This window comes from Heloderma suspectum, chromosome 3 (assembly GCF_057233095.1).
Source record: "Heloderma suspectum isolate Gila_16-S chromosome 3, 16-S_ref, whole genome shotgun sequence".
NCBI lineage: Eukaryota > Metazoa > Chordata > Lepidosauria > Squamata > Helodermatidae > Heloderma > Heloderma suspectum.
In genome coordinates, this window is record NC_139460.1 from 42698453 (window position 1) to 42718229 (window position 19777).

General features: G+C 44.3%; 1 protein-coding gene across 1 annotated transcript in view; it reads right to left on the reverse strand.

Moving 5' to 3' along the window:
• The window catches only part of UPK1B (uroplakin 1B), a 32682-nt gene that overhangs the window by 11231 nt on the left and 1674 nt on the right, over positions 1 to 19777 (reverse strand). The window contains exons 2-3 of the mRNA XM_084841667.1: positions 7883 to 7970; positions 6491 to 6691 (exon numbers count right to left, since the gene is read on the reverse strand). Coding sequence (XP_084697793.1) covers positions 6491 to 6691; positions 7883 to 7951 — 270 coding nt within the window. The 5' untranslated portion in view covers positions 7952 to 7970. The remainder of the gene's footprint in view (positions 1 to 6490; positions 6692 to 7882; positions 7971 to 19777) is intronic.

Genomic DNA, 19777 nt, shown 5'->3' on the forward strand with positions numbered 1-19777 from the left:
GCCCTTTAGATGCCCCTGTGTGTTAGTTTAATTATAAAGCAGACAACTAACATTGCTCTTCTCTTCACCTTGACATTCAAAGCTTTAAAACTCTTTCTACATTCCCGATATGTTATAGCAAAAAACCCGAACAGTTTGCCAACTCTGATTTTTTTTTTAAATGCCCCAAGCATGTGCAATTTTGCATTTTAAATTTACTTAAATCACAACACCATCATGACTACAGGAATAAAATGGAGCTGGCTTCTGCTACCCTGATGTACATAGGAATAGGCACCATTTTGTTATAGAAAAGGATAACATATCTTAAAAGTAAAACTAAAATGAGCATCTGTAGCCATGTACACCCCCAGCTGCCCCCTCCCTGAATAGAAAATGTTTTAAAAATAAGAAAGGATGCGGTGGCAAGCAGTGTCAACCATAGAGGTGCTCCAGCATGCCCATGCTGGTCCAGGTGCTAATGCCAGGCTGTTTGCCATTGAGCCCATCACCTGCCACTCTCTGGGTGGTCATTTGAGGATTTCTTGGCCTACGGGACCCTGGAGTTTGGTCCCGAGACCCAACCATAGCTGATAGCTGACTGCCTCAGTTCTCACAGAGCTACCTATGGTTGGAATAGCAGCATAATGGTAAAGCTCCCCATTACAAGCTTCTCTGTACAAGGCTCTTAATCCACTATATCTACTTTGGTTTCGTCTCAGAATTGAGATCCAAGCTCTACACAAACAGCTTTTCCTTTCCTCCATTTCTGCTACATAACCTCTAGGTGGCACTGTGCTGTAGAAGAATAACGCAATTACACAAGTAGGAAAATACATGTTCTTTTGCTTTCATAAATAATACTCCATTTATCCCGCTCTACCCCCCCCCCCCAAGTGCTCTTTAAAAACAGAAGTGAAACTGGAGGGTCACAACGTCATCTAAAGAACCAGTAAACAACCATGAGTAAGGAATGACGAGTACACAGTAAACGCTGCATGTAGAAAAGCTCCACATCTCCACTGCCTCCCAGCAGTCCAGTTACTGTTATCTCTTACTATAGACATCTTTTTAAAATTAATCTTTTATTGTGAATTTTTACAAAACAAAACAAACTGAAAACATTACAAAACCTAAAAAACAGAATGAAATAAAAATACAACAGCATGTTCAAAATCCTCAGTTCTGAACATTACACTATTCGGGGGGGGGGGGCGGGGCGGTCCTGCTGCTTTTACTGCCTCGGAATCTCCTTCGCTATTGGAAATACTTATTGAAGCTGATCAGATATATCAACCTATGATTCATGTTTATAAACATTTATTATCAATGAATAAATATGACACAAGTGTTTTACAGCAGGAATGGAACAGGGAATTGGAACGTCCTATTTTGCTTGATCAGTGGACTGCTGTTTTGGTGTCTGTATCGGACATTTCAATGGATCTTCGGTTACGCCTCATTCAGCAAGAGCTCTTGCTCCGGTTCTATTGGACGCCACAACGTCTTGTCAAATTCGGCTAATTGTTGGAGGTGTAATGCAGTCAATGCTTCTTTTATTCATATGTTTTGGAAATGCCCAATGGCTGCCTCCTTTTGGGAGGAAGTTATTGTACGGATAAGTTTTGTATTGGAAAGCTCTTTAATATTTACTGATGTAAATGTTCTTTTAAATTACTTAGCTGCTTCTTGGAACGTAACACATGGTTCAGCATAAATGGATTTTTCACACCCTTTTGGTTGCCAAAAGACTGATACTATGATATTGGAAGGATAAAAGCTCACTGCCTATAACACAATGGACTGAAGACTTAACAACACTAGCAACATTTGAAAGAGTGTTATATAGGCGTAACTTGCAAATGGACATATGCAGATATTTGGTCTGCTTACTATATACATCTTTCCTTAGTAATTCAATGTGTCTGATTAATAATACTCCTCAAAATGAAGAGGGTTCCAGACAACCCAACTACAACAAGTAACCATTTGACCACTGAGCTGTCTGCACAGCATCTTTTGCCTCACCATTCCCTTGAGGGTAGTATGAGCTGGCAATAATGTGTTCAGTACCATACTTCATCTGGAACTGCTTCAAGTCTGCAACTGTGAACTGAGGAGCATTGTGTGTCACAAGCTGTTTGGGAATTCTAAAGTGTACAAATGTGTTAACATGTCTATAAACACTCTTGACATGTACTCATCAAGTATAGTATTTCTACGTATCTCAGGAAATAGTCAACCAGCACCAAGTAATACCTAGGGGTGTATGGATTCCCCACCGTCTGTTCCGGTGGGGAATCCAGGGGCGGGGGAGGCAATCCGTTCCTCCCCCCCGGAATCCCTCAGAGCAGCTCTGCTCTGCGAGGATTCCGGAGGGGGGGCGGCTTGGGGGCCGCTTACCTTCCCTCCTGCCAGCCAGAGCCGTCTGCCTCCTCCCTGTCCCTGCCAATTGCCATGTCTTTTCTTTAAAAAAAAAAAAAGGCGATTGGCAGGTTGTGCCCATATACTTAGATGCAAATAGATTCATGAATCTTGCATCCAAGTCTGTGTGTCCATAGGCTTATTCGCAAGATTCACGGCTCTATTTTGCGTATAAGGCTATGGGCACATCCTGCTGATAGCCTTTTTTTTAAAAAAAAGAAAAGACATGGCAATCGGCAGGGACAGGGAGGAGGCGAATGGCTCTGGCTGGCAAGAAGCAGCCGAGTGCCGTTCTGCCTCCAGTCCTCCTGGAGCGTCCAGTTGTCCTGATCTGCGGTGGATTCCTGAGGCTGGATTCCAAAGAATCCGGCCTCATTTGCGGATTTATCTGATATCCCTAGTAATATCGTCCCATATATTCACATAGATTAGGTACTAGCCTCTTCTGGCCTATCTGGCAAATGTGTTATGATCCATGGCTTTTTGTGTTGTGTAGAAAAATTGAAAAATTCACAAGTGAAAAATTCACAAGTGAGCACTTTATGGTTTATGTCTTTTCTGATTTATTCATTTGTTTATTTTTAGGAGTCCAACATCTCCAAATACCCCCTCAACATGTTCAGAGGCAGGCAACCTGGCAACCTCCTTAGGCTTTAGATTACAACTCCCATCAGCCGCAGCCAGCATGGCCAATGGTAAGGGGTTATGGGAATTGTAGTCCAAAGCCTCTGTAAGGCACCAGGTTGCCTACCCCTGCTCTATTTTCTCTTACATCTTGGCACTTATACTGCAGGTGGTTATCAGCTTTTGATCCTCTAATCGCATAATCACCTTGACCCTTGTACAATTTTTCTACAGAGAATTGTGCCATACAGGTCAAATACCTCCAGGGCTGTTTAAAGTGGTGTCAGGGTCAGCAGGTTTCAGCATAGGAGGTGGATCAAGGTGAGAAGAGAACATGTTCATCCTGATATTACTGTCACATCAGTACCTGCATCAATTTGAAAGCCTATGGGCTTGCCACCGATGTATCATGGGAATCAATAGATCCCAGAAAAAGTAGATCTTGAACTGCCATCAGTTACTTCTCTTAGGGCTCAATCCTATAGAGATAGGCGGCCGCCTCTGAACTCAGAGGTGACTGCCTATCCAAAGCAGGGAAGGAGAAGCATGGAGGGGGGATCATTCCCTCCGTGCTTCTCCTGCCCAGCTTTTTCTGCTAGACAGCTGATTGCGGCTGTCTAGCCTCAGGAGCACGGAGCGGGGAAGGAGGCTGCTGTACGACACATTGGATGTGTTGTACAGGCAGCTACGCTATCCCCACCCCGAAACGTCCCCAGCCACATCCCTTTCCAGCCCCTCCACGCTCCTCTTGTGAGTGCGGAGGACGGGGCTGTTCCACACTTCCTCCGAGGCAGCGTGGAAATGGGGGGAGGCTGGTTTTCTGGGAACCTCCAAGGTCGGTTCCCAGAAAACAGCCTATCCTATGGCTGTCTAGCCGCTGTCTAGCAACCATAGGATTCTCCCTCCCAGTCTTAATACAGCAGACTGTTGCAAAGTGCTCCTTTGGCAGGGCAGCCCCACTTCGGCTGTGGTCTCTCTGACATCTTGTACATCTAAACTGAGAAATGCTTGAATTTGTCTGGGTTTTCCAGGGGGTTTCTGAGTATTACTGTCTATAGATCTCTCCTGTTAGGATTCTGTTTACTGGCAATCTCCTCCAGGGATCTTCCTGGTAGTTTCTCATCTCTGTTCGGAATTTTCACCATGTCAGAATGATCTGCCATTTCATTACAGTTAAATCTCTCTGCATTTGCAGTCCGAGAGTCCTCTGTCCAGGATATCCATCACTACTCTGTCTCTGATATGTTCTTCCTTTTTATACCACCCCCTCCAAATCACAGTTTTCTGTCATCTCATACCAGGCTCTCAAAGTCCACTGACTCCTCAGGTTTTGAGCTCTCTGGTGGAGACAGGCCCCCTCAGAAACTACATTACATTTAGGAATAAAAGGCTCGTCAGAGCTAGCCAGCTCTTCCGTGTAATCATTCTTATAAGTCTCCTCATAAGATTTGGTCAGCTCCCCTTTCCATAGCAAAGAACCTGCACTTCTCCAGTCTCCTTGCTGAACTTCACTGCTATGCAGAAATGAGCAAATCTTTCCTTCCAGTCTGGCCAGTCTGTCAAAGCTGAAACTTTCTGTGGCTGAAAACTCTGCTACAGAAAGCAATTCTTGTAAGGTTTAAGGCTTAGACTTCTGACACTATGTCAAGCTGTTTCAGAGAGGAGGCCAGATCAAATGTGTGTCTAGGAGAACCATCACCTTATTGCTAAGAATATTCTAGAACAGCAGCATAGCTGACAGCAACAGCACCACCTATGGTCGGAATAGCAGCATAACAGTTGAGCTCTCTCCATCATGACCTTTCTATAGCGCTACATCTGCAATGGTTCAATCACACCTGCAAGTCATCCTGTAATATAGCAGCAGTATTAAGTGATAACCATATATGCTTAAACAAGCCGTTCAATAACGCCCCCTTCCCCAAACATTTGTGGTAAACATTGGCAGAAGAATTCTATGATTTGTGGATCTCTTATACATGTCTGGCTTTGTATACTAAAATTTGAGAAAAATATCTTGCTAGAAATAAACCTCTCTTTCAGCTTTGGAGCAGGAAGTTGTAATAGTGTATTCCATGCTGTGGAAATCATTCCCACCCTGTACCCTGGTCTTCAAGAAAAACATCATTAAAAAAAGAAGCACTTCCTTATAAACACCCCATTCTTTGTGGGTAGTAGTAGCTAAAACCTCATTTAAAGGGAAGATGGTTCTTTATAGACTACACTACATTTTTAATCACAGTGAACTAGAAGATTTCCTCCCTCAAGCTAAAGACATGTGGTTATAATTCCTTCAGTGACATTCTTGTCTTACAACTGAATTTTGTGGGATGACAATGGAAAGATAGAGCACTATATATATATAGATATATAGATATATTTCGAATAAAATATTTCTCACTTTTTTTGCCAAACCTTTCACAATGATTGACAGCACACATATCTGTAACTGAAAAACAGTCCCTATTCTTTTGTGTTAGGACTGCAATAAGTTTCATTTGTTCAGAAAGTGCCAAGACTCACAGTTATTCTAGTTTCTGGAACTCTGCAAACATAGTAATTCCTTGACAGCCTAGTCATTGCTGCCTCCCACACAGTTATCACTGTTAAGGCCACTCCTTTGGGCAAAAAGCCAGGAATACACCAACACAGAGTTGGCTGGCAGATTCTGTAGATCATGAGAACACTGTACACTCTTAGGAGTGGGAGTGGGGAGGCTGTATTGCACATAGGAAGGTGCGTAATGCAGCTTCCACGTTCTCCTTCCCTCCCCACCACGGGACTGCCTCTTTTTCTCCATCTCCATGCTCCATTTATGAGCATGGAGATGTAGCCAGCGCAGAGAAAGCCATGCCAACTCCAAGGGGAAGGTGAAGGGGGCGGGGAGCATAGTTTCTGGGAACTGAAGTCAGAGCCCTGCCTCCGACCTCTGTTCCCAGAAACCGAAAAATCCTAATGCCCTCTAGACAGTGTCTAGTGGCCATAGGATTGCTCCTTTAGTTGCTATCTAACTTACCATTAGCGATGTCAGAGAAATCTGTTTGGGGGTGGAGTTCAATGAGTTGTCCTAGGTTCAACCCCCCAGACTTCGTTTCTGTTCTCACTGTGGCGCCCGACTTGATCTGCAATGAGTCAGGCCAGTTCACAGATTTTCTGGGTATTTTGCATGTTGTTTTCACAGGTTCTGCAATTTGCACACATTTCTGAGCAATCTGCACAAATTTGGCCAGAATTTGTGCAAATCACTCGGAAATTTGTGTGAATTGCTCAAAATTTTGTGCAAATTGCTCAGAAATTTGTGTAAATTACAGAATCCTCAAAAACAAATGTGCAAAAAAAGTTCCTGAAGTTCAGGGGAAAGCTTGCAGCTCAGCTTGCAGTCACAAATCCAGTCATACACACCACAGAACTTCATCAAGTCAAAAAAGAACCAGATTTCCCAGCAACAGACATCCCTACTTACCACCAGCAGCATTGTCCTGTTTGACTTCATGACACCAACAATACCAAGGACAGACAGACAAAAGAAACAGAAGCCAGTGAAGATCCCAATCCAGGCTGCGCCATAGATATCATCGTTATCGGTGGCTTCCAGCAATGGGTACAGTGAGTGCTGATCCGACACAAAGAATATGCACTCTGCCATGAGTGCAAGGCCGCAACACTAAGAACCAGAGAGACACATGACAGTCATCCCAAGCAATATCTAGGAATTTTGCTTGACCTTAAGGGCATTTCTACATGAGGCTTTTATCCCACACCTTTACTAGGGTTCCTGCTTCTAGATTCTTTACTGGATTAAGATCAGCTCCTTTACATTTTTTTTTTTTTTTTAGCATTTTTACCTTTCTCTGGCTTTCTATATGTTTCATTAAACAACTACCAGATGGTGCTGTAGTATAGTGCAACTGCGCAATTACACAAGACTCATATTCTGCCATTTCTAAATAATACCAGACTTTCCTTGTTAGGACCCCCCCCCCCCGCCCGCACTAATGGTTGCAAAGCACGGGAGAGGCCCTGGAGGATAACGACATCCTGTAAAGGACCTGTAAACTACTGTGAGTGAGCAATCACAAGTGCACAATAAAAGCCTAATGTAGAAAGGCTCCAAGACAAAAGCCGGAGCCCATACTGCATTTGTACTCACTCTTCTTCTATCTATTAAGGGTACTCTACATCAAATAATGCTTGTACAAATTTGTGACTGGATGCACCACAGATAACATTCCCTGACCTACTAGGAAATTACTTGTCCAAGTTAGTGCTCCATCCTTGTGTTTCTTTAAGCGAATGTTATATCTCATTAAACAGGTACTAGCCTCTTGCAATGCCCATTGCTTGTATTTGGATTAAGGGTCACATGATGCCTCTTATCCCAGCTATTCTTCCTCCATCCCATCCACCCCTTTTTAGAACAAGAAGTGCTGATTTTTTACATATCTATTCAGCACAGACATCTTGCTATTTTTCGGTTACTTTTTGGAGAGTGAAATGGGGGAGTTATTTCTCAGACACAATGGAGGCTCTTTCAGAATTTTATACCACCCCACCTGCATCCCCCGCAAAGTTAAAAATGTTAATTTTAAAAACACACACACATCCCAAATTGCATCTGTAATCCAGAGAGGAAGCAGTACATAGGTACTCCAAAGAGCGTATCTGGGGACCATGAAGCTGGATTGGTATATTCATCCACAGATTATACCAACTCCCAGTACACTTGAGGATACGTGTGATGACGGGATAATCTCGAGAGGCATGCATACCAAAATCAAGCCACCGAAAAGCACTGCTCAATGGAGCAAGGTCCTGAAGTAGCCATCCCTATGTTTCACAGTTCAAGTTTACTTACCCCCATGACAACATTCCCCAGGATTAGCAAGCCTTGGAAACATCGCACACCAGTATCACCTTTTGCCATCTTCAACTTGTCACACAACCTAGAAGAGAGTTACCAATTTTATCAGTACTGTAGTTTCTCTCAAGAGTACCAGGTCTCCATGCTGCCCTCTCACCTCTGCCATTGAAAGCAAGGATCAAGCACACCCAAACTTCTACCATATTTCAAGCTTGAGAGAGAGAAGCTCCAGAAATTACATCAGAACAAGCTATTTACACACACACACACACACACACACACACACACAGCATTTCTGTAAGCAGGGCTGTGCATTCTTTTGATTCCTGCCTATGGAAGATGGAAATGTTGTGTCATAGATAGTGCATGTATATACATTTGCAGAATCACTTTGAAAGGAGACCCAGAAATAAAAAGCTGGTAAAAGGTTAAAGCAAAGAGCTGGTAAAAGGTTAAAGCAGAGCAAATAGGAGTGTGCCCTTTATTGAGACCAAATGCTGCTAAAACATTATCTAGTATGACAAGCATATCTTCAGGTTAAACATACACATGGGCTCAACCAAAGCTGATATCAGTGTAAATCAAGACTAGGAGTAGAAAGTTTCATGAATCGTAAGAGCGTCCTTGATCATCCAAATGGCCTGCCACTGGAAAAGGAGAATAAAGTAGGCTGGGCAACTTGTGGCCCTTCTAGAAACCCCATCATCTCTTAATATGGGCTTTCTTGGCTAGGGCTGATGCAAGTTGTAGACCAAAATATCTGGAGGGCCACAAGTTGCCCACCCCTGGCATAAAACATCTGGCAGTATCAGGAGTTGGAATCACTAGAATGCCTTATAAATGTTATTGGAGCACCACAGAAAGCACTTATCAACGGGTTAATGCCACAGCACTCCTATAACATCTGCCTCCCATGCCACAGCCACCTCCCATGCCAGTTCCATGGGAAAGATACATGTGGTCCACATTCCCCATGCAGCGGTGGGCCTTTAAACATTATACTAGTGCTATGGGCTGAACACACAGACAACCACCTCCTACAGTGCTAGCATAATGCTTAAAATGACATTCAGTTCTTCCATTTCTCTGCCATTACCTTACGTCAGCCATGGCAAGTAATGGGGGTTCTTCCAAGACAGCCAAACTGAACAGGTCAAGTTGTTCCAAATGGGGACTGAGGACTCAATTTTAACTGAGGGACACTTAACATTTTCACGCGAATACAGCCATGACTCACCTACAAGGGTATATTTGTTTTGTAGGGGGGAATTAGCAACGCAAGGATTTGTTCCCCCAACTCCAGATCAGTACATGAGATCTCATCATAAGTGTGAACCTACACACACGTTAGTGTAACATGAAAAACTATCTTCATTTCTTACAGTGCCATTTGATTTTTGATATAGTTTGGGAATATATTATATACAGCTTCAATCCACAGTTGACACATTCACCTTCCCTCGGAATCCAGTTCCAAGATCACAAGGATCACTCACGTGTGCATCACACCACTGCTTTGAGGTCTACAGCTGTGGCATGTGTGAAGTTTTTCATCAGTTCTCACGCCCACCTCTGATCTGTGAGGCTCCTTCTACCTTGGGCTATGGCTTCTGCTGCATGGTTGAAAATGTCACCTTCCATTTCACAATGGATCGCCTGCAGCCAGCCTGACTCAACCTTTCTAGTGAGAAAGTCACACCCATGCCAGAAATCAGAACTATCCTGCAGCATCTGTGACAGAACAGGCACAAGGAGATAACATGAAGAGCCAGTTGCAGCTAGAACATGGGAGACCAGGAGACCAACATTCCAGTGGCATTTCTGAAAGTTCTGAGCCTCTCTGCCCTGCATTCCAGTCCCAGGAATTCTCTTCGGAATTCACACACCCTCTTCACAGGACTCACACTTGCACACATGGGCAAGAATAGTAGGCAGTAGAGGCTGGTGGCTCCGAGATCAGTGGTGCAGTCCACTCCAGGTTTCAGTCAGAACCGATCAGAATGCTAAAGGAGCTATCCAAGGTGCTTCCACACCTTGGACAGCTCCTTTAGAGTTCTGACTGTTTCTGACTGAAAGCTGGAGCAGATTCACCACCCCACTGATATAGGGACCGCTAGCTTCCACTGAAAGTAGGTGTACAAGACTCATAGATTTAATAAGCCCAAGACCCCCCCCCCCAGTTTCTGCTTTAATTCAGGCAGTTCCTCCACTGCTTTAGCCAGGACACACCAGGTTCTTCTACGAACTGGAATGATGCAGCGTGGGCCATGTCATGCCAGCATCATTTAGGGCAGCAGTGCTGAACCGCTTTCAGCCTGAGGGCTAAATTGAGTTTTGGGGAAGCTCTTGGGGGACACTTTCCAGTGGTGGGTTGGGCCAAAGAAAAAAGGGGGCAGGCAAAGGCAGAAGGGGTGGGAGCAAAAATATACGAAATACACCCGCATGAACTGTGGTGATGGAGGAAAATTCTGAGAGTGCCTTGGACTGCAAGAAGATCAAACCAGTCCATACTCCAGGAAATAACGCCAGACTGCTCACTTGAGGGAAGGATATTAAAGGCAAAACTGAAGTACTTTGGCCACATCATGAGAAGACAGGACACCCTGGAGAAGATGCTGATGCGAGGGAAAGTGGAAGGCAAAAGGAAGAGGGGCCGACCAAGGGCAAGGTGGATGGATGATATTCTGGAGGTGACGGGCTCGACCTTGGGGGAGCTGGGGGTGGCGACGGCCGACAGGAAGCTCAGGCGTGGGCTGGTCCATGAAGTCACGAAGAGTCGGAAGCGACTGAGCGAATAAACAACAACAAATTTCAACTGCCAGTAATTGAGCTTTAGGGGAGCTTTATTACTGAGCTTTATTACTGCCAGTAATTGAGCTTTAGGGGAGGCATTTCAACCTTTTAGAATGGGTAAAATACAAAAGCTAGGAAACCACCGAATAACTGGAGGTCAAGGGAAAGGAGTAGGGCCAGGGGAAGGAATAGTGGCCGCCTCAGAGGGCCAGACTTGGACCCCAGGCAGCTCAGGTTGGCCTGCGGGCCTGAGATTCAATGCCCCTGACCTTGGGGTTGCCACATTTTTCATGGCCAGAACCTCCCCACCTTTAACAGCTGAGCCCTGAGGCACAGGCCAAAACCAACAGGTGAAGCTTTTCCAGGGCAGATAGGAACGGGAAAAGCGGCCACTGTCCATTTCTGCCCATCTTGCTACTGTTAGATATGGAGCCTCTTACCATTAAGACAAATGGCAGCCCTGATGTCCCTTCTTGCAGCTCCCACCCACAGTGTGAACATCATCTTGCCTATTAAAAAGCTTGGCCCAACGTGGATGACACCAGAGAGGCACAGTGGGCTCGCAGATTTGTGTTAATGCAGACATGGCCTACTAAGATGGGGAGTGGGACAGGAGGAGCTTTGACAGCTCATTTCAGTGGTTTTAGCATAACAGCATCTAAACCGGTTTTTGACAAAGTATGTTAAGGCAGTCATTTTAGAAAGCCAGTTGAAGTTGGTTTCATGTCTACCAACAAAGCTCTCTCCTCCTTTTTAAAGAAGAGTGGACAAGGTATCCTAGTTTACAGAGAGCAGTCCTCCATTTTAGAGAGCTGGCAGAGGACGGTCCTCTATTTGAAGGTGCCCTCCGTTTGATGGGCTGTCTGGTCCAACTCTGGTTTAAAGTCAAAGAGCCATAAGGCGGGAGATCAGGGAAGGGCCTTGAAGTTGCCCATCCATACTTAACACCTGGACAGCAGACTGAGCTGCAGGCACAGAGGTCACCTGGTCAGTCTTCTCCACTGTGGTGAGATGTCCTGGATTTCTATTTAAATTATAGTTCTTATTTCTAAATTTGTGCCTATACATATAAATTTGCGTATGCAAATTGGTGTCTTCTTTGTTGGCAATGCGTGAGTGGCTGCCCTAACTCTGAAAAAACTTTTCCCCTGATAGGATTTATGCCATGGTCATGCAGCTGAAAAAATATCTATTACCAGCCCCATACCCTCAAACATCATTTCTCCCTGCTCCTCTATATGGACAGGGCACCTATTCTATAGTGAAGACTGCATCTGAGATTTTAAGTCTAATATGTTGTCGTCATCTCTTGCCTAAGAGAGAAGCTTCTCTTTGGTGCCACAATGTACAAACCGCTTGTGCTGTTCATGCCTGTACTTAAACTAGATCAATCTTACTGGCATCAATTGAACACCACTGGTTTAAACTCACTAGCATAACATTCGTGGATTAGAGCCCTAGATTATAGGCATTCCTAAATTAGGAGCACAATAACAGGAGTCTAGTCCCTTGTGTCTCCAAAACCAAATAGACTCATCCTAGCTCTTGCAGGGAACAGTGCTACTTCAGCCCCAAAATGTTTGTTAGGTAGATAGGTAAACAAATAGGTAAAGTTCTGTAGCAGTCCCTTTTCAACAGCCTTTCGGGAGTTTGGACTGAAAACTTGCAGTTGCACATGTTGAATGGAGAAGAGATGTTCTGCAGATCAAAAAGAGGCCATTTCAGGTCAGATTAGTCCTGGCCATAATTTGGTTGTTAGAATCCAGCCATTTGTTTGCCACCAACAAAAGCTTTGGAAGTCACCATCAAGCTGTGGGAGAGACCTTTTGAGGTGCGGAAGATGACGAAATATTGGGCATAAACACATTTTACTGCACAGCAAATTTAACTCCTGCATTTGCTTCTAGGAAGCCAAGGACCTGTGTGGCTAAAGGTAATTCATGAGACTGAATCTAATCTCTATGGAGGAAAAGTGCAGCCTATCATGGAGACAAACTAGGGCTTGATTAGCATTTGTGTGCAGGGTGGCTCCAGCTCCTTGTGTTCTTAGCTTACGTCTTTGGTCTTCAATAGGTGGGTCAGACCCTATAAGCAGGCTACACCAAAGGCACCACTGACTTGTTTATTTTTGAAAGAGAAGGAGAAAGGCCAAGTGAGAGAGAAAAGAACAGAGGATCATAGAATAGTAGGGTTGGAATGGGCCTACAAGACCATCGAGTCCAACCCCCTCCTCAATGCAGGAATCCAAGTCAAATGTCAAAGCATCCCTGACAGATGGCTGTCCAGCTTCATCTTGAATGCCTCCAGTGTGGGAGAGGTCATTGGTTCCATTGTCGTATTGCTCTAAGTCAGGAAGTTTTTCTTGATGTTCAGCTGGAATCTGGCTTCCTGTAACTTGACCCCATTATTCCATGTCCTGCACTCTGGGATGATGGAGAAGAGATCCTGGCCTTCCTCTCTGTGACAATCTTTCAAGTACTTGAAGAGAGCTATCATATCTCCCCTCAGTCTTTTCTTCTCGAGGCTAAACATGCCCTGTTCCTTCAGTCTCTCTTCATAGGGCTTTGTTTCCAGTCCCCTGATAATCTTTGTTGTCCTCCTCTGAACCCTCTCCAGTTTGTCTGCATCCTTCTTAAAGTGTGGTTCCCAGAAATAGACACAATACTCAAGATGAGGCCTAACCAGTGCTGAGTAGAGGGTAACTAGCACTCCACATGATTTGGAAGCTGTACTTCTATTAATGCAGCCCAAAATAGCATTTGTGAGGGGAGAGGCAGGCATATCCAGTAAAACGAAAATTGAAAGTGCGTTAGCTTGGGTTAAAGGCAGGCCTCAGGCTGGGTTCACTACCACAAGAGATAGTGCTGGCCACCAATTTGAATGGCTTTAAAGGGGGGTGGGTTAGACAAATTCCTGGAGGATAAGGCTATCAACGACCACTAGTCGTTGATAGCCTATATGCTACCTCCTATATGCTATATGCATCATCCTATATGATGCCTATATGCTACCTCCAGTATCAGAGGCAGTATGCCTATGTACACCAGTTGCTGGGGAACAGGGGTGGGAGGGTGCTGCTGCATTCATGTCCTGCTTGTGGGTTTCCTGTGGGCACTTGGTTGGCCACTGTGTGAACAGAATGCTGGATTAGGTGAAACCCTTGGTCTGATCCAGCATGGCTCTTATGTTTTTATGCTTAAAGGTTGGGTTAAATGCTGATCCCAGATCTGAATTGCTACTTGAATGTTTGTGTGACAAGAAACCAACACATTTTCTAGAACTTGAGTATATAGGGTTCAAGAAAATTAACCTCCCCCACCCCCCAAATAGAAGAAGACAAGACTGACCAACCATTCCTTTCATCACAGGAAAGAAAATGGAGGTCAACTAGGAATTTCCTGTCTGCAGTTCCATTCCCCCCATGCCAGGTCAAATGTAAAGTGGGAAAAAATGTTGTAAAGCTGGTTCTACAGCTCTGAAGCCACTTCCCCTGGTATGAGTTATAATATCGCACAGTTACTACATACCTAAATTGATACTGCTCAGAAACCATAACAAATACAAAATGTCATATTTCAGTGGTCTGAAAAATACCAGGTATAGAGACAGAAATAGTGTAAAAGTAATGTAATGGCAACTGTGTCGTGTGCCACGTGAGTGAGTCAGACATTACAGGAACGGGAAACAGCTCTAGTGTACTTTGGTCCCAAGTGGTCGCCTATACTGACAAACAACGTTAGTGCTAACGGTATCCATACTGGAACACAAAATGTTGTGAAGCAAAACTGGGAAATGGCATCATCTTTCCCTACCTGTTTAAAATCCAACTCTATCCCTGAAATAGGGAATATTTCTATATGGCCTACAAGAAGCCTAGCCAAGGCATAAGATAGTGTACTGGCATTGGAGAAGATTTTATATTTGAGAGCCATTCATATCATCATGCTAGTCTAACATCTTTGGTAGCGGTAACAAGTTATGTCTTTGCTCATAACCGAACAGGCTTAAAGGGATTGAATGGGAGCTGCAGTTTGGCTGTAACAATACCTCCTTCCCAGTCATGGACAATTGGGGCCCAGTTTCTTTGCTGTGGAAGGAAACAGGTTTGCTTTTAATAGCTACAAAACAATGAGAAATTCAACTGGTAACAGCTTTTCTTGTCATGGAGTTCATGGATGGCAAAAGCATGCTTTCCTGAGCTTCCCTCATCATCATATGGGTCAGTCAGAAGCCTTGGTCAGGAGAAGTGAGGCAACAAAAAATGTTTTGAAAAGGATTTCCAGAGGGGGAGCCATGTTAGTCTGTCAAAAAACAACAGAGCTTTATGGCACCTTGGGGAGAAATCTTATGCGCCCTAGACAGCAGCCGGGGGTGGGGGTGGAGGCAATAGGATACTTTGGATTCCCAGATCCGAGGTCAGAGAGACTGCTCTAACCTCGAAGCCAAGAATCTGCGCTCCCTGCCCTCTCCCCATTGCAGCCGGCACAAAACAAACTGTGCCAGCTGCCTGTCCAAGGTTGGAAAAGCAACCTCAGAGAGGGGGTGAAGGGGGTGTTCCGGTGGGCGGGGAAGAGGCTGGAGAGGACAGGATACAAGCTATCCTGAGGCCTCCCCTACCTCCTTCCCTCCCTCTCTGAAATGCACCAGTTAGACAGGCAACCCCCATCCCCATCTAGCTAAAATGCAGAGCAGGAGGAGCAGGGAGGCAAAGACTGCCTCTACAATACCGCATTTGGATGATCTGAGTTTGGAGGCTTATGATCATCAAGGGCGAAAGTCATAGGATTGTGCCCTTAAAGGCGAAAACAAATGTTCTGCATTCTTTACAGTACACAATTTTGGGGGCTTTGGGAGCCAATTTCAACCTCCCAGGAGCTGCACCCCCACTGCTGTGCTCTGCCAAAATTCGGCAGTGGCAGCAAAACAAGGTCTTAAAGTTGCATTTGGCCTTTAAAGCAAGATTTGGCCTTTTTTAGGCCACTGTTGTGGTTTGCCGATGAAATTCAGCAGCAAACCACCAATTGTTTTGCAACTGCTGTGAATTCAGCAGCAGCGGGGGCTGCCTGAGGCCCACGGGGCATATAGAGTCATGGAATCATAGAATGGTAGGGTTGGAAGGGGCCTATAAGATCATCGAGTCCAACCCCCTGTTCAATGCAGGAATCCAAGTCAAAGCATCCTTGACAGATTGCTGTCCAGCTTCACCCTGAATGCCTCCAGTATAGGAGAGCCCACCACCTCCCTAGGTAATTGGTTCCATTGTCATATTGCTCTAGTAGTTAGGAAGCTTTTCCTATAAGGGCAAAGGGTATTATTTTTTTAAGTCATGCTACATATGTTAATCAGCTCACCACTGCAGTAATGCCTGTACTATCACCCAGCGTTTTGTGATTGACAACCGTTAAGGTAATCATCACTGTCTGTACTTTTTGCATTTCAGTTCCTGCTGACAACACCATTTATATCTCTCCGCCCCCCCCCACCCCCTAGCCTGTGTATAAACATCTGTCAATTTGAAGTTAAACCTTCATACATCTCATGAAGTGGACAGTGTCCATGAAAGCTTATGCCAGAATAAATCTGTTAAATCTTTAAGGTGCCACAAGACTCTGTTGTTTTTAAAAAGGTGCTTTCTCATGAGTTACGGTTGGGCAGGGAAAGAAAGTCTTCTATGCTGGCTAAAATTGGTACTGGGTTGCATTTCAAAACCACAACTTTACAGAGGCTCCAGGAGAATTGTTGCTGATCCTAAGCATGTTTACTCAGAAGTTGCACTGAAGAATAGGGACTTGCAGCAAAATATTAAACCCAGATTGGATCTCAGTCTTTAATTTTAAAATGCTTGATTTTGTATATCCTTCCCCCTAAACAAGTGACGTCTACACAGTTACCCTTAAGACTCTTGGGATCAGACAATATTTACCTTCATGCCACAGAAGCCGAAAATGTCCCTGCTCAGACCTGTTCATTAGCAAGTTGAACAGGCTTCTTCTTTCCCTTCCCCCTGAAGCAATCGCTCAGACTTAATCTCATATTCACATACGTATTTATTGTCCCCCCAAAACACAGGACACGCTTGCAGGGCCAGAGTTCTCATCTGCTCTTGGCTATTTGCCCAGCGTTGACTTAGAATGCAAAAGAAATCCATACACACATTATGCAAGTAATTGATATGAAATAAACGGTAAAATGAAGGTACAACAAAACACCATGTGAACAGCGTAGCCACAGACCATATATTTTTTGTAAATTTTGGACAGGTAGTTGTTGTTTTTCCCTGCAGCAAGCAAACACAACAAAGAATCCTGTGGCATCTTGATAGCTTAAATATACTGGCTGCGTTCACATGTCAAAATAAGCCAAAATTACTAGTTTCATAAGCCAGGATGTGAACAAGCAGTGTGCCCTTGGGTGCAGTTCCTTTCCTGACACTTTGACCCTCCCCACACGTGAATAGCAAAACAAGCTGAGATTCGGCACTTAAACATAGCTTCCTGTGGTGGGTGAATCAGGAACCATCATTATCTGCTTGCAAACAAGCCAGGATTAGAAGCCAGCTTTGAGCCAGCATTTAAAACTGATGTATGAATCTTGATTTGTTTGTGGACACTTAACCATAGCTCCCAGTTCACATGTCACACAAAGGAACGATTAAATGCTGAATCTCTGCTTTTTAACTCAGAGTTACATACTGTTCATACACATCACCGCTTATTAAGCTAGGATTTTTGGCTTCACGTAATGTATTTGGGTCCAGCTGTCATGGACCAAACCCCATAAAATTTGCATAATTTCACAGTATTGTGTGAAGCCCAAAGTCTAGTGAAATATACTTGCCTTTCAAAGTGACACAGGAGGCTCTTTCTTTCTTTCTTTCTTTCTTTCTTTCCTTCCTTCCTTCCTTCCTTCCTTCTTTCTGCAATCCCCTGCCATTTTCAGAGGGAATAACTATTTTCCAAATAGATGCCACTTAGATGCCAATCCTAAGGCAAGCCAAATACCTCTCTGCCTATGAGATAATATACATACCACTTTATGCCAAGTAGGATCAATGCTCCAAAGTATTGTCAGCTGCCTGTCTCAAAGCCAAGTTAACATTCCTTTACGGAGGTTTTTCCTAGCCCACCTACTATTTGTGGTGCAGACCCAGGCTTTTATGGAGCAACTGCCCTATAAGAGGAACAGTCAAATAGATCCAGTCATATTAATTCAAAGCTTCAACCTCTTATTTCATCTCTTAGCATTTTTTCCAAGCATTATCATTTGGGGATTCATCTTATCTGGGAGTCTATAGCAAATCAAGACCACACAACTTCTGCTGACTATCCCCAAAGATGGGTTGCTTGATGCAATAGGTTACTACATATCTTTGGGGACAGACAGTAGAAGGACCATCTCTTCACCTGTGAACTAGCCCGATCATTTAGATAATCTTCTGAGAGTCATGGCAAGTAGGGACTAGAACCTGGGTCTCCCAACCCTCTAACCACTATACCACACAAGCTCTTGCTGGTTCTGCACTCATTTTTACCTTGGATTATTATCAGCAAAGGGGTAAAGTCAACTAGGAGGCAGATGGGACAACACTGTCAGTATGCGTAATGAAAATGAAGCCCAAAGTCTAGTGGAATATACTTGCCTGTATATGTAGCCTAGGAGGTGAGGTAAGGTAAGGTTTATACAAATACAAGGCAAGTCTTCAAGCCTTTTGTAGCCTGTGCCTCTCCCTTTCTTGCCCCCACCCTGCTGTAGTTTAGAGACTGCATAGCAGCCTTCCCCAACCTCCAGATGTGTTGGACTACAACCTCCATCATTGGCCACACCGGATGTGGATGATGGGAGCTGTAGTCCAATATATTTGGAAAGCGCCTGGTTGGGCAAGGCTGTCCAATGGGAAGGAGATTGTCCTTTTCATGTCATGCCATGGACATTGTGGATACCAAACAAGAATTCCAGGTTTATCACAAGTTAGAAGAGTTGATAGAATGGGGCTGGTGATGAGGGGAAGTTCATGTAGTTTACATATTTGTTAATGAAGAATTTGATCAAAACACAGCTCTTTGGTCATCCCCTGGTCTCTGCAAGTCCTGAAGATGCTTCTATGGTGCAATCTTCTACATGTTTACTTAGAAGGATATTTCACTGTATTCCGTGGCACTTGGAGAGCAACCCTACCCATGTTTATACAGAAAAAAAGTCCTACAGCCCCAGCATTCTCCAGCCAGCATGGCTGGCTAGGGAATGGTAGGAGCTGTAGGACGTTATTCTGTCTAAACATGGATAGGGTTGCACCCTTAGAAGACATTCCATTGTATTCAGTGGCACTGACTTCCATGTAAGTATGTATGTATGTATAGGATTGCAGCCTTATGGATGGGGTATGTTCAGCTATTCCCTTTCCTATCCAGTCTCATAGTCAGGGAGCTAGCCACCACCCATACCCATATTAATACTTCACACCCCCAGCTCAGGGAATCCGCCAAAGCTTTCACCCCAGGAGTGTTAGAACAAGAGTAGTGCTTGCTAATCACTTTTAAGGGCAGGGTGTTAACACCAGATGCTACAATATATACCCATTGAGAGGCATATGAGCATAAGCCAATAAACACAACCTTTCCCAAAGTTGGCAAGGCATTCTGTCATCCTGCATTGACATTACACATCCATGTAGTAACATGCCCTGAACCTACTTCATTTTGCTAGAACCACACCTCTGTTTCTCCAGTGAACCCCACACAGCTTTCTAACTATTTCCCATCTGGCAGTAGAAAATGCCTCGCCCCAAGGCTCCATGTGTCTGGAGTGCTGTACCTATATCTTGCAAAATGGGAGATATTCAACCATTCTGTCAGATCATATCTATATAGTTAGAGAACAGCCTCAAAGTATACTAAGAAACTTAAAATCATTCTGCATAGTTGTTTTTGCAGCTTTCCTTAACCGTGTGCCCTCCAAATGTGTTGGACTACAACTCCCATTATGGTCATGCTGGCTGTGGATTATAGGAATTGTTGTCCAACACATCTGGATGGTACCAGGTTAAGGAAGTCTTTTTTTTAACTCTGTCATTGTAGACCTTTTACTGCATAAGCAATG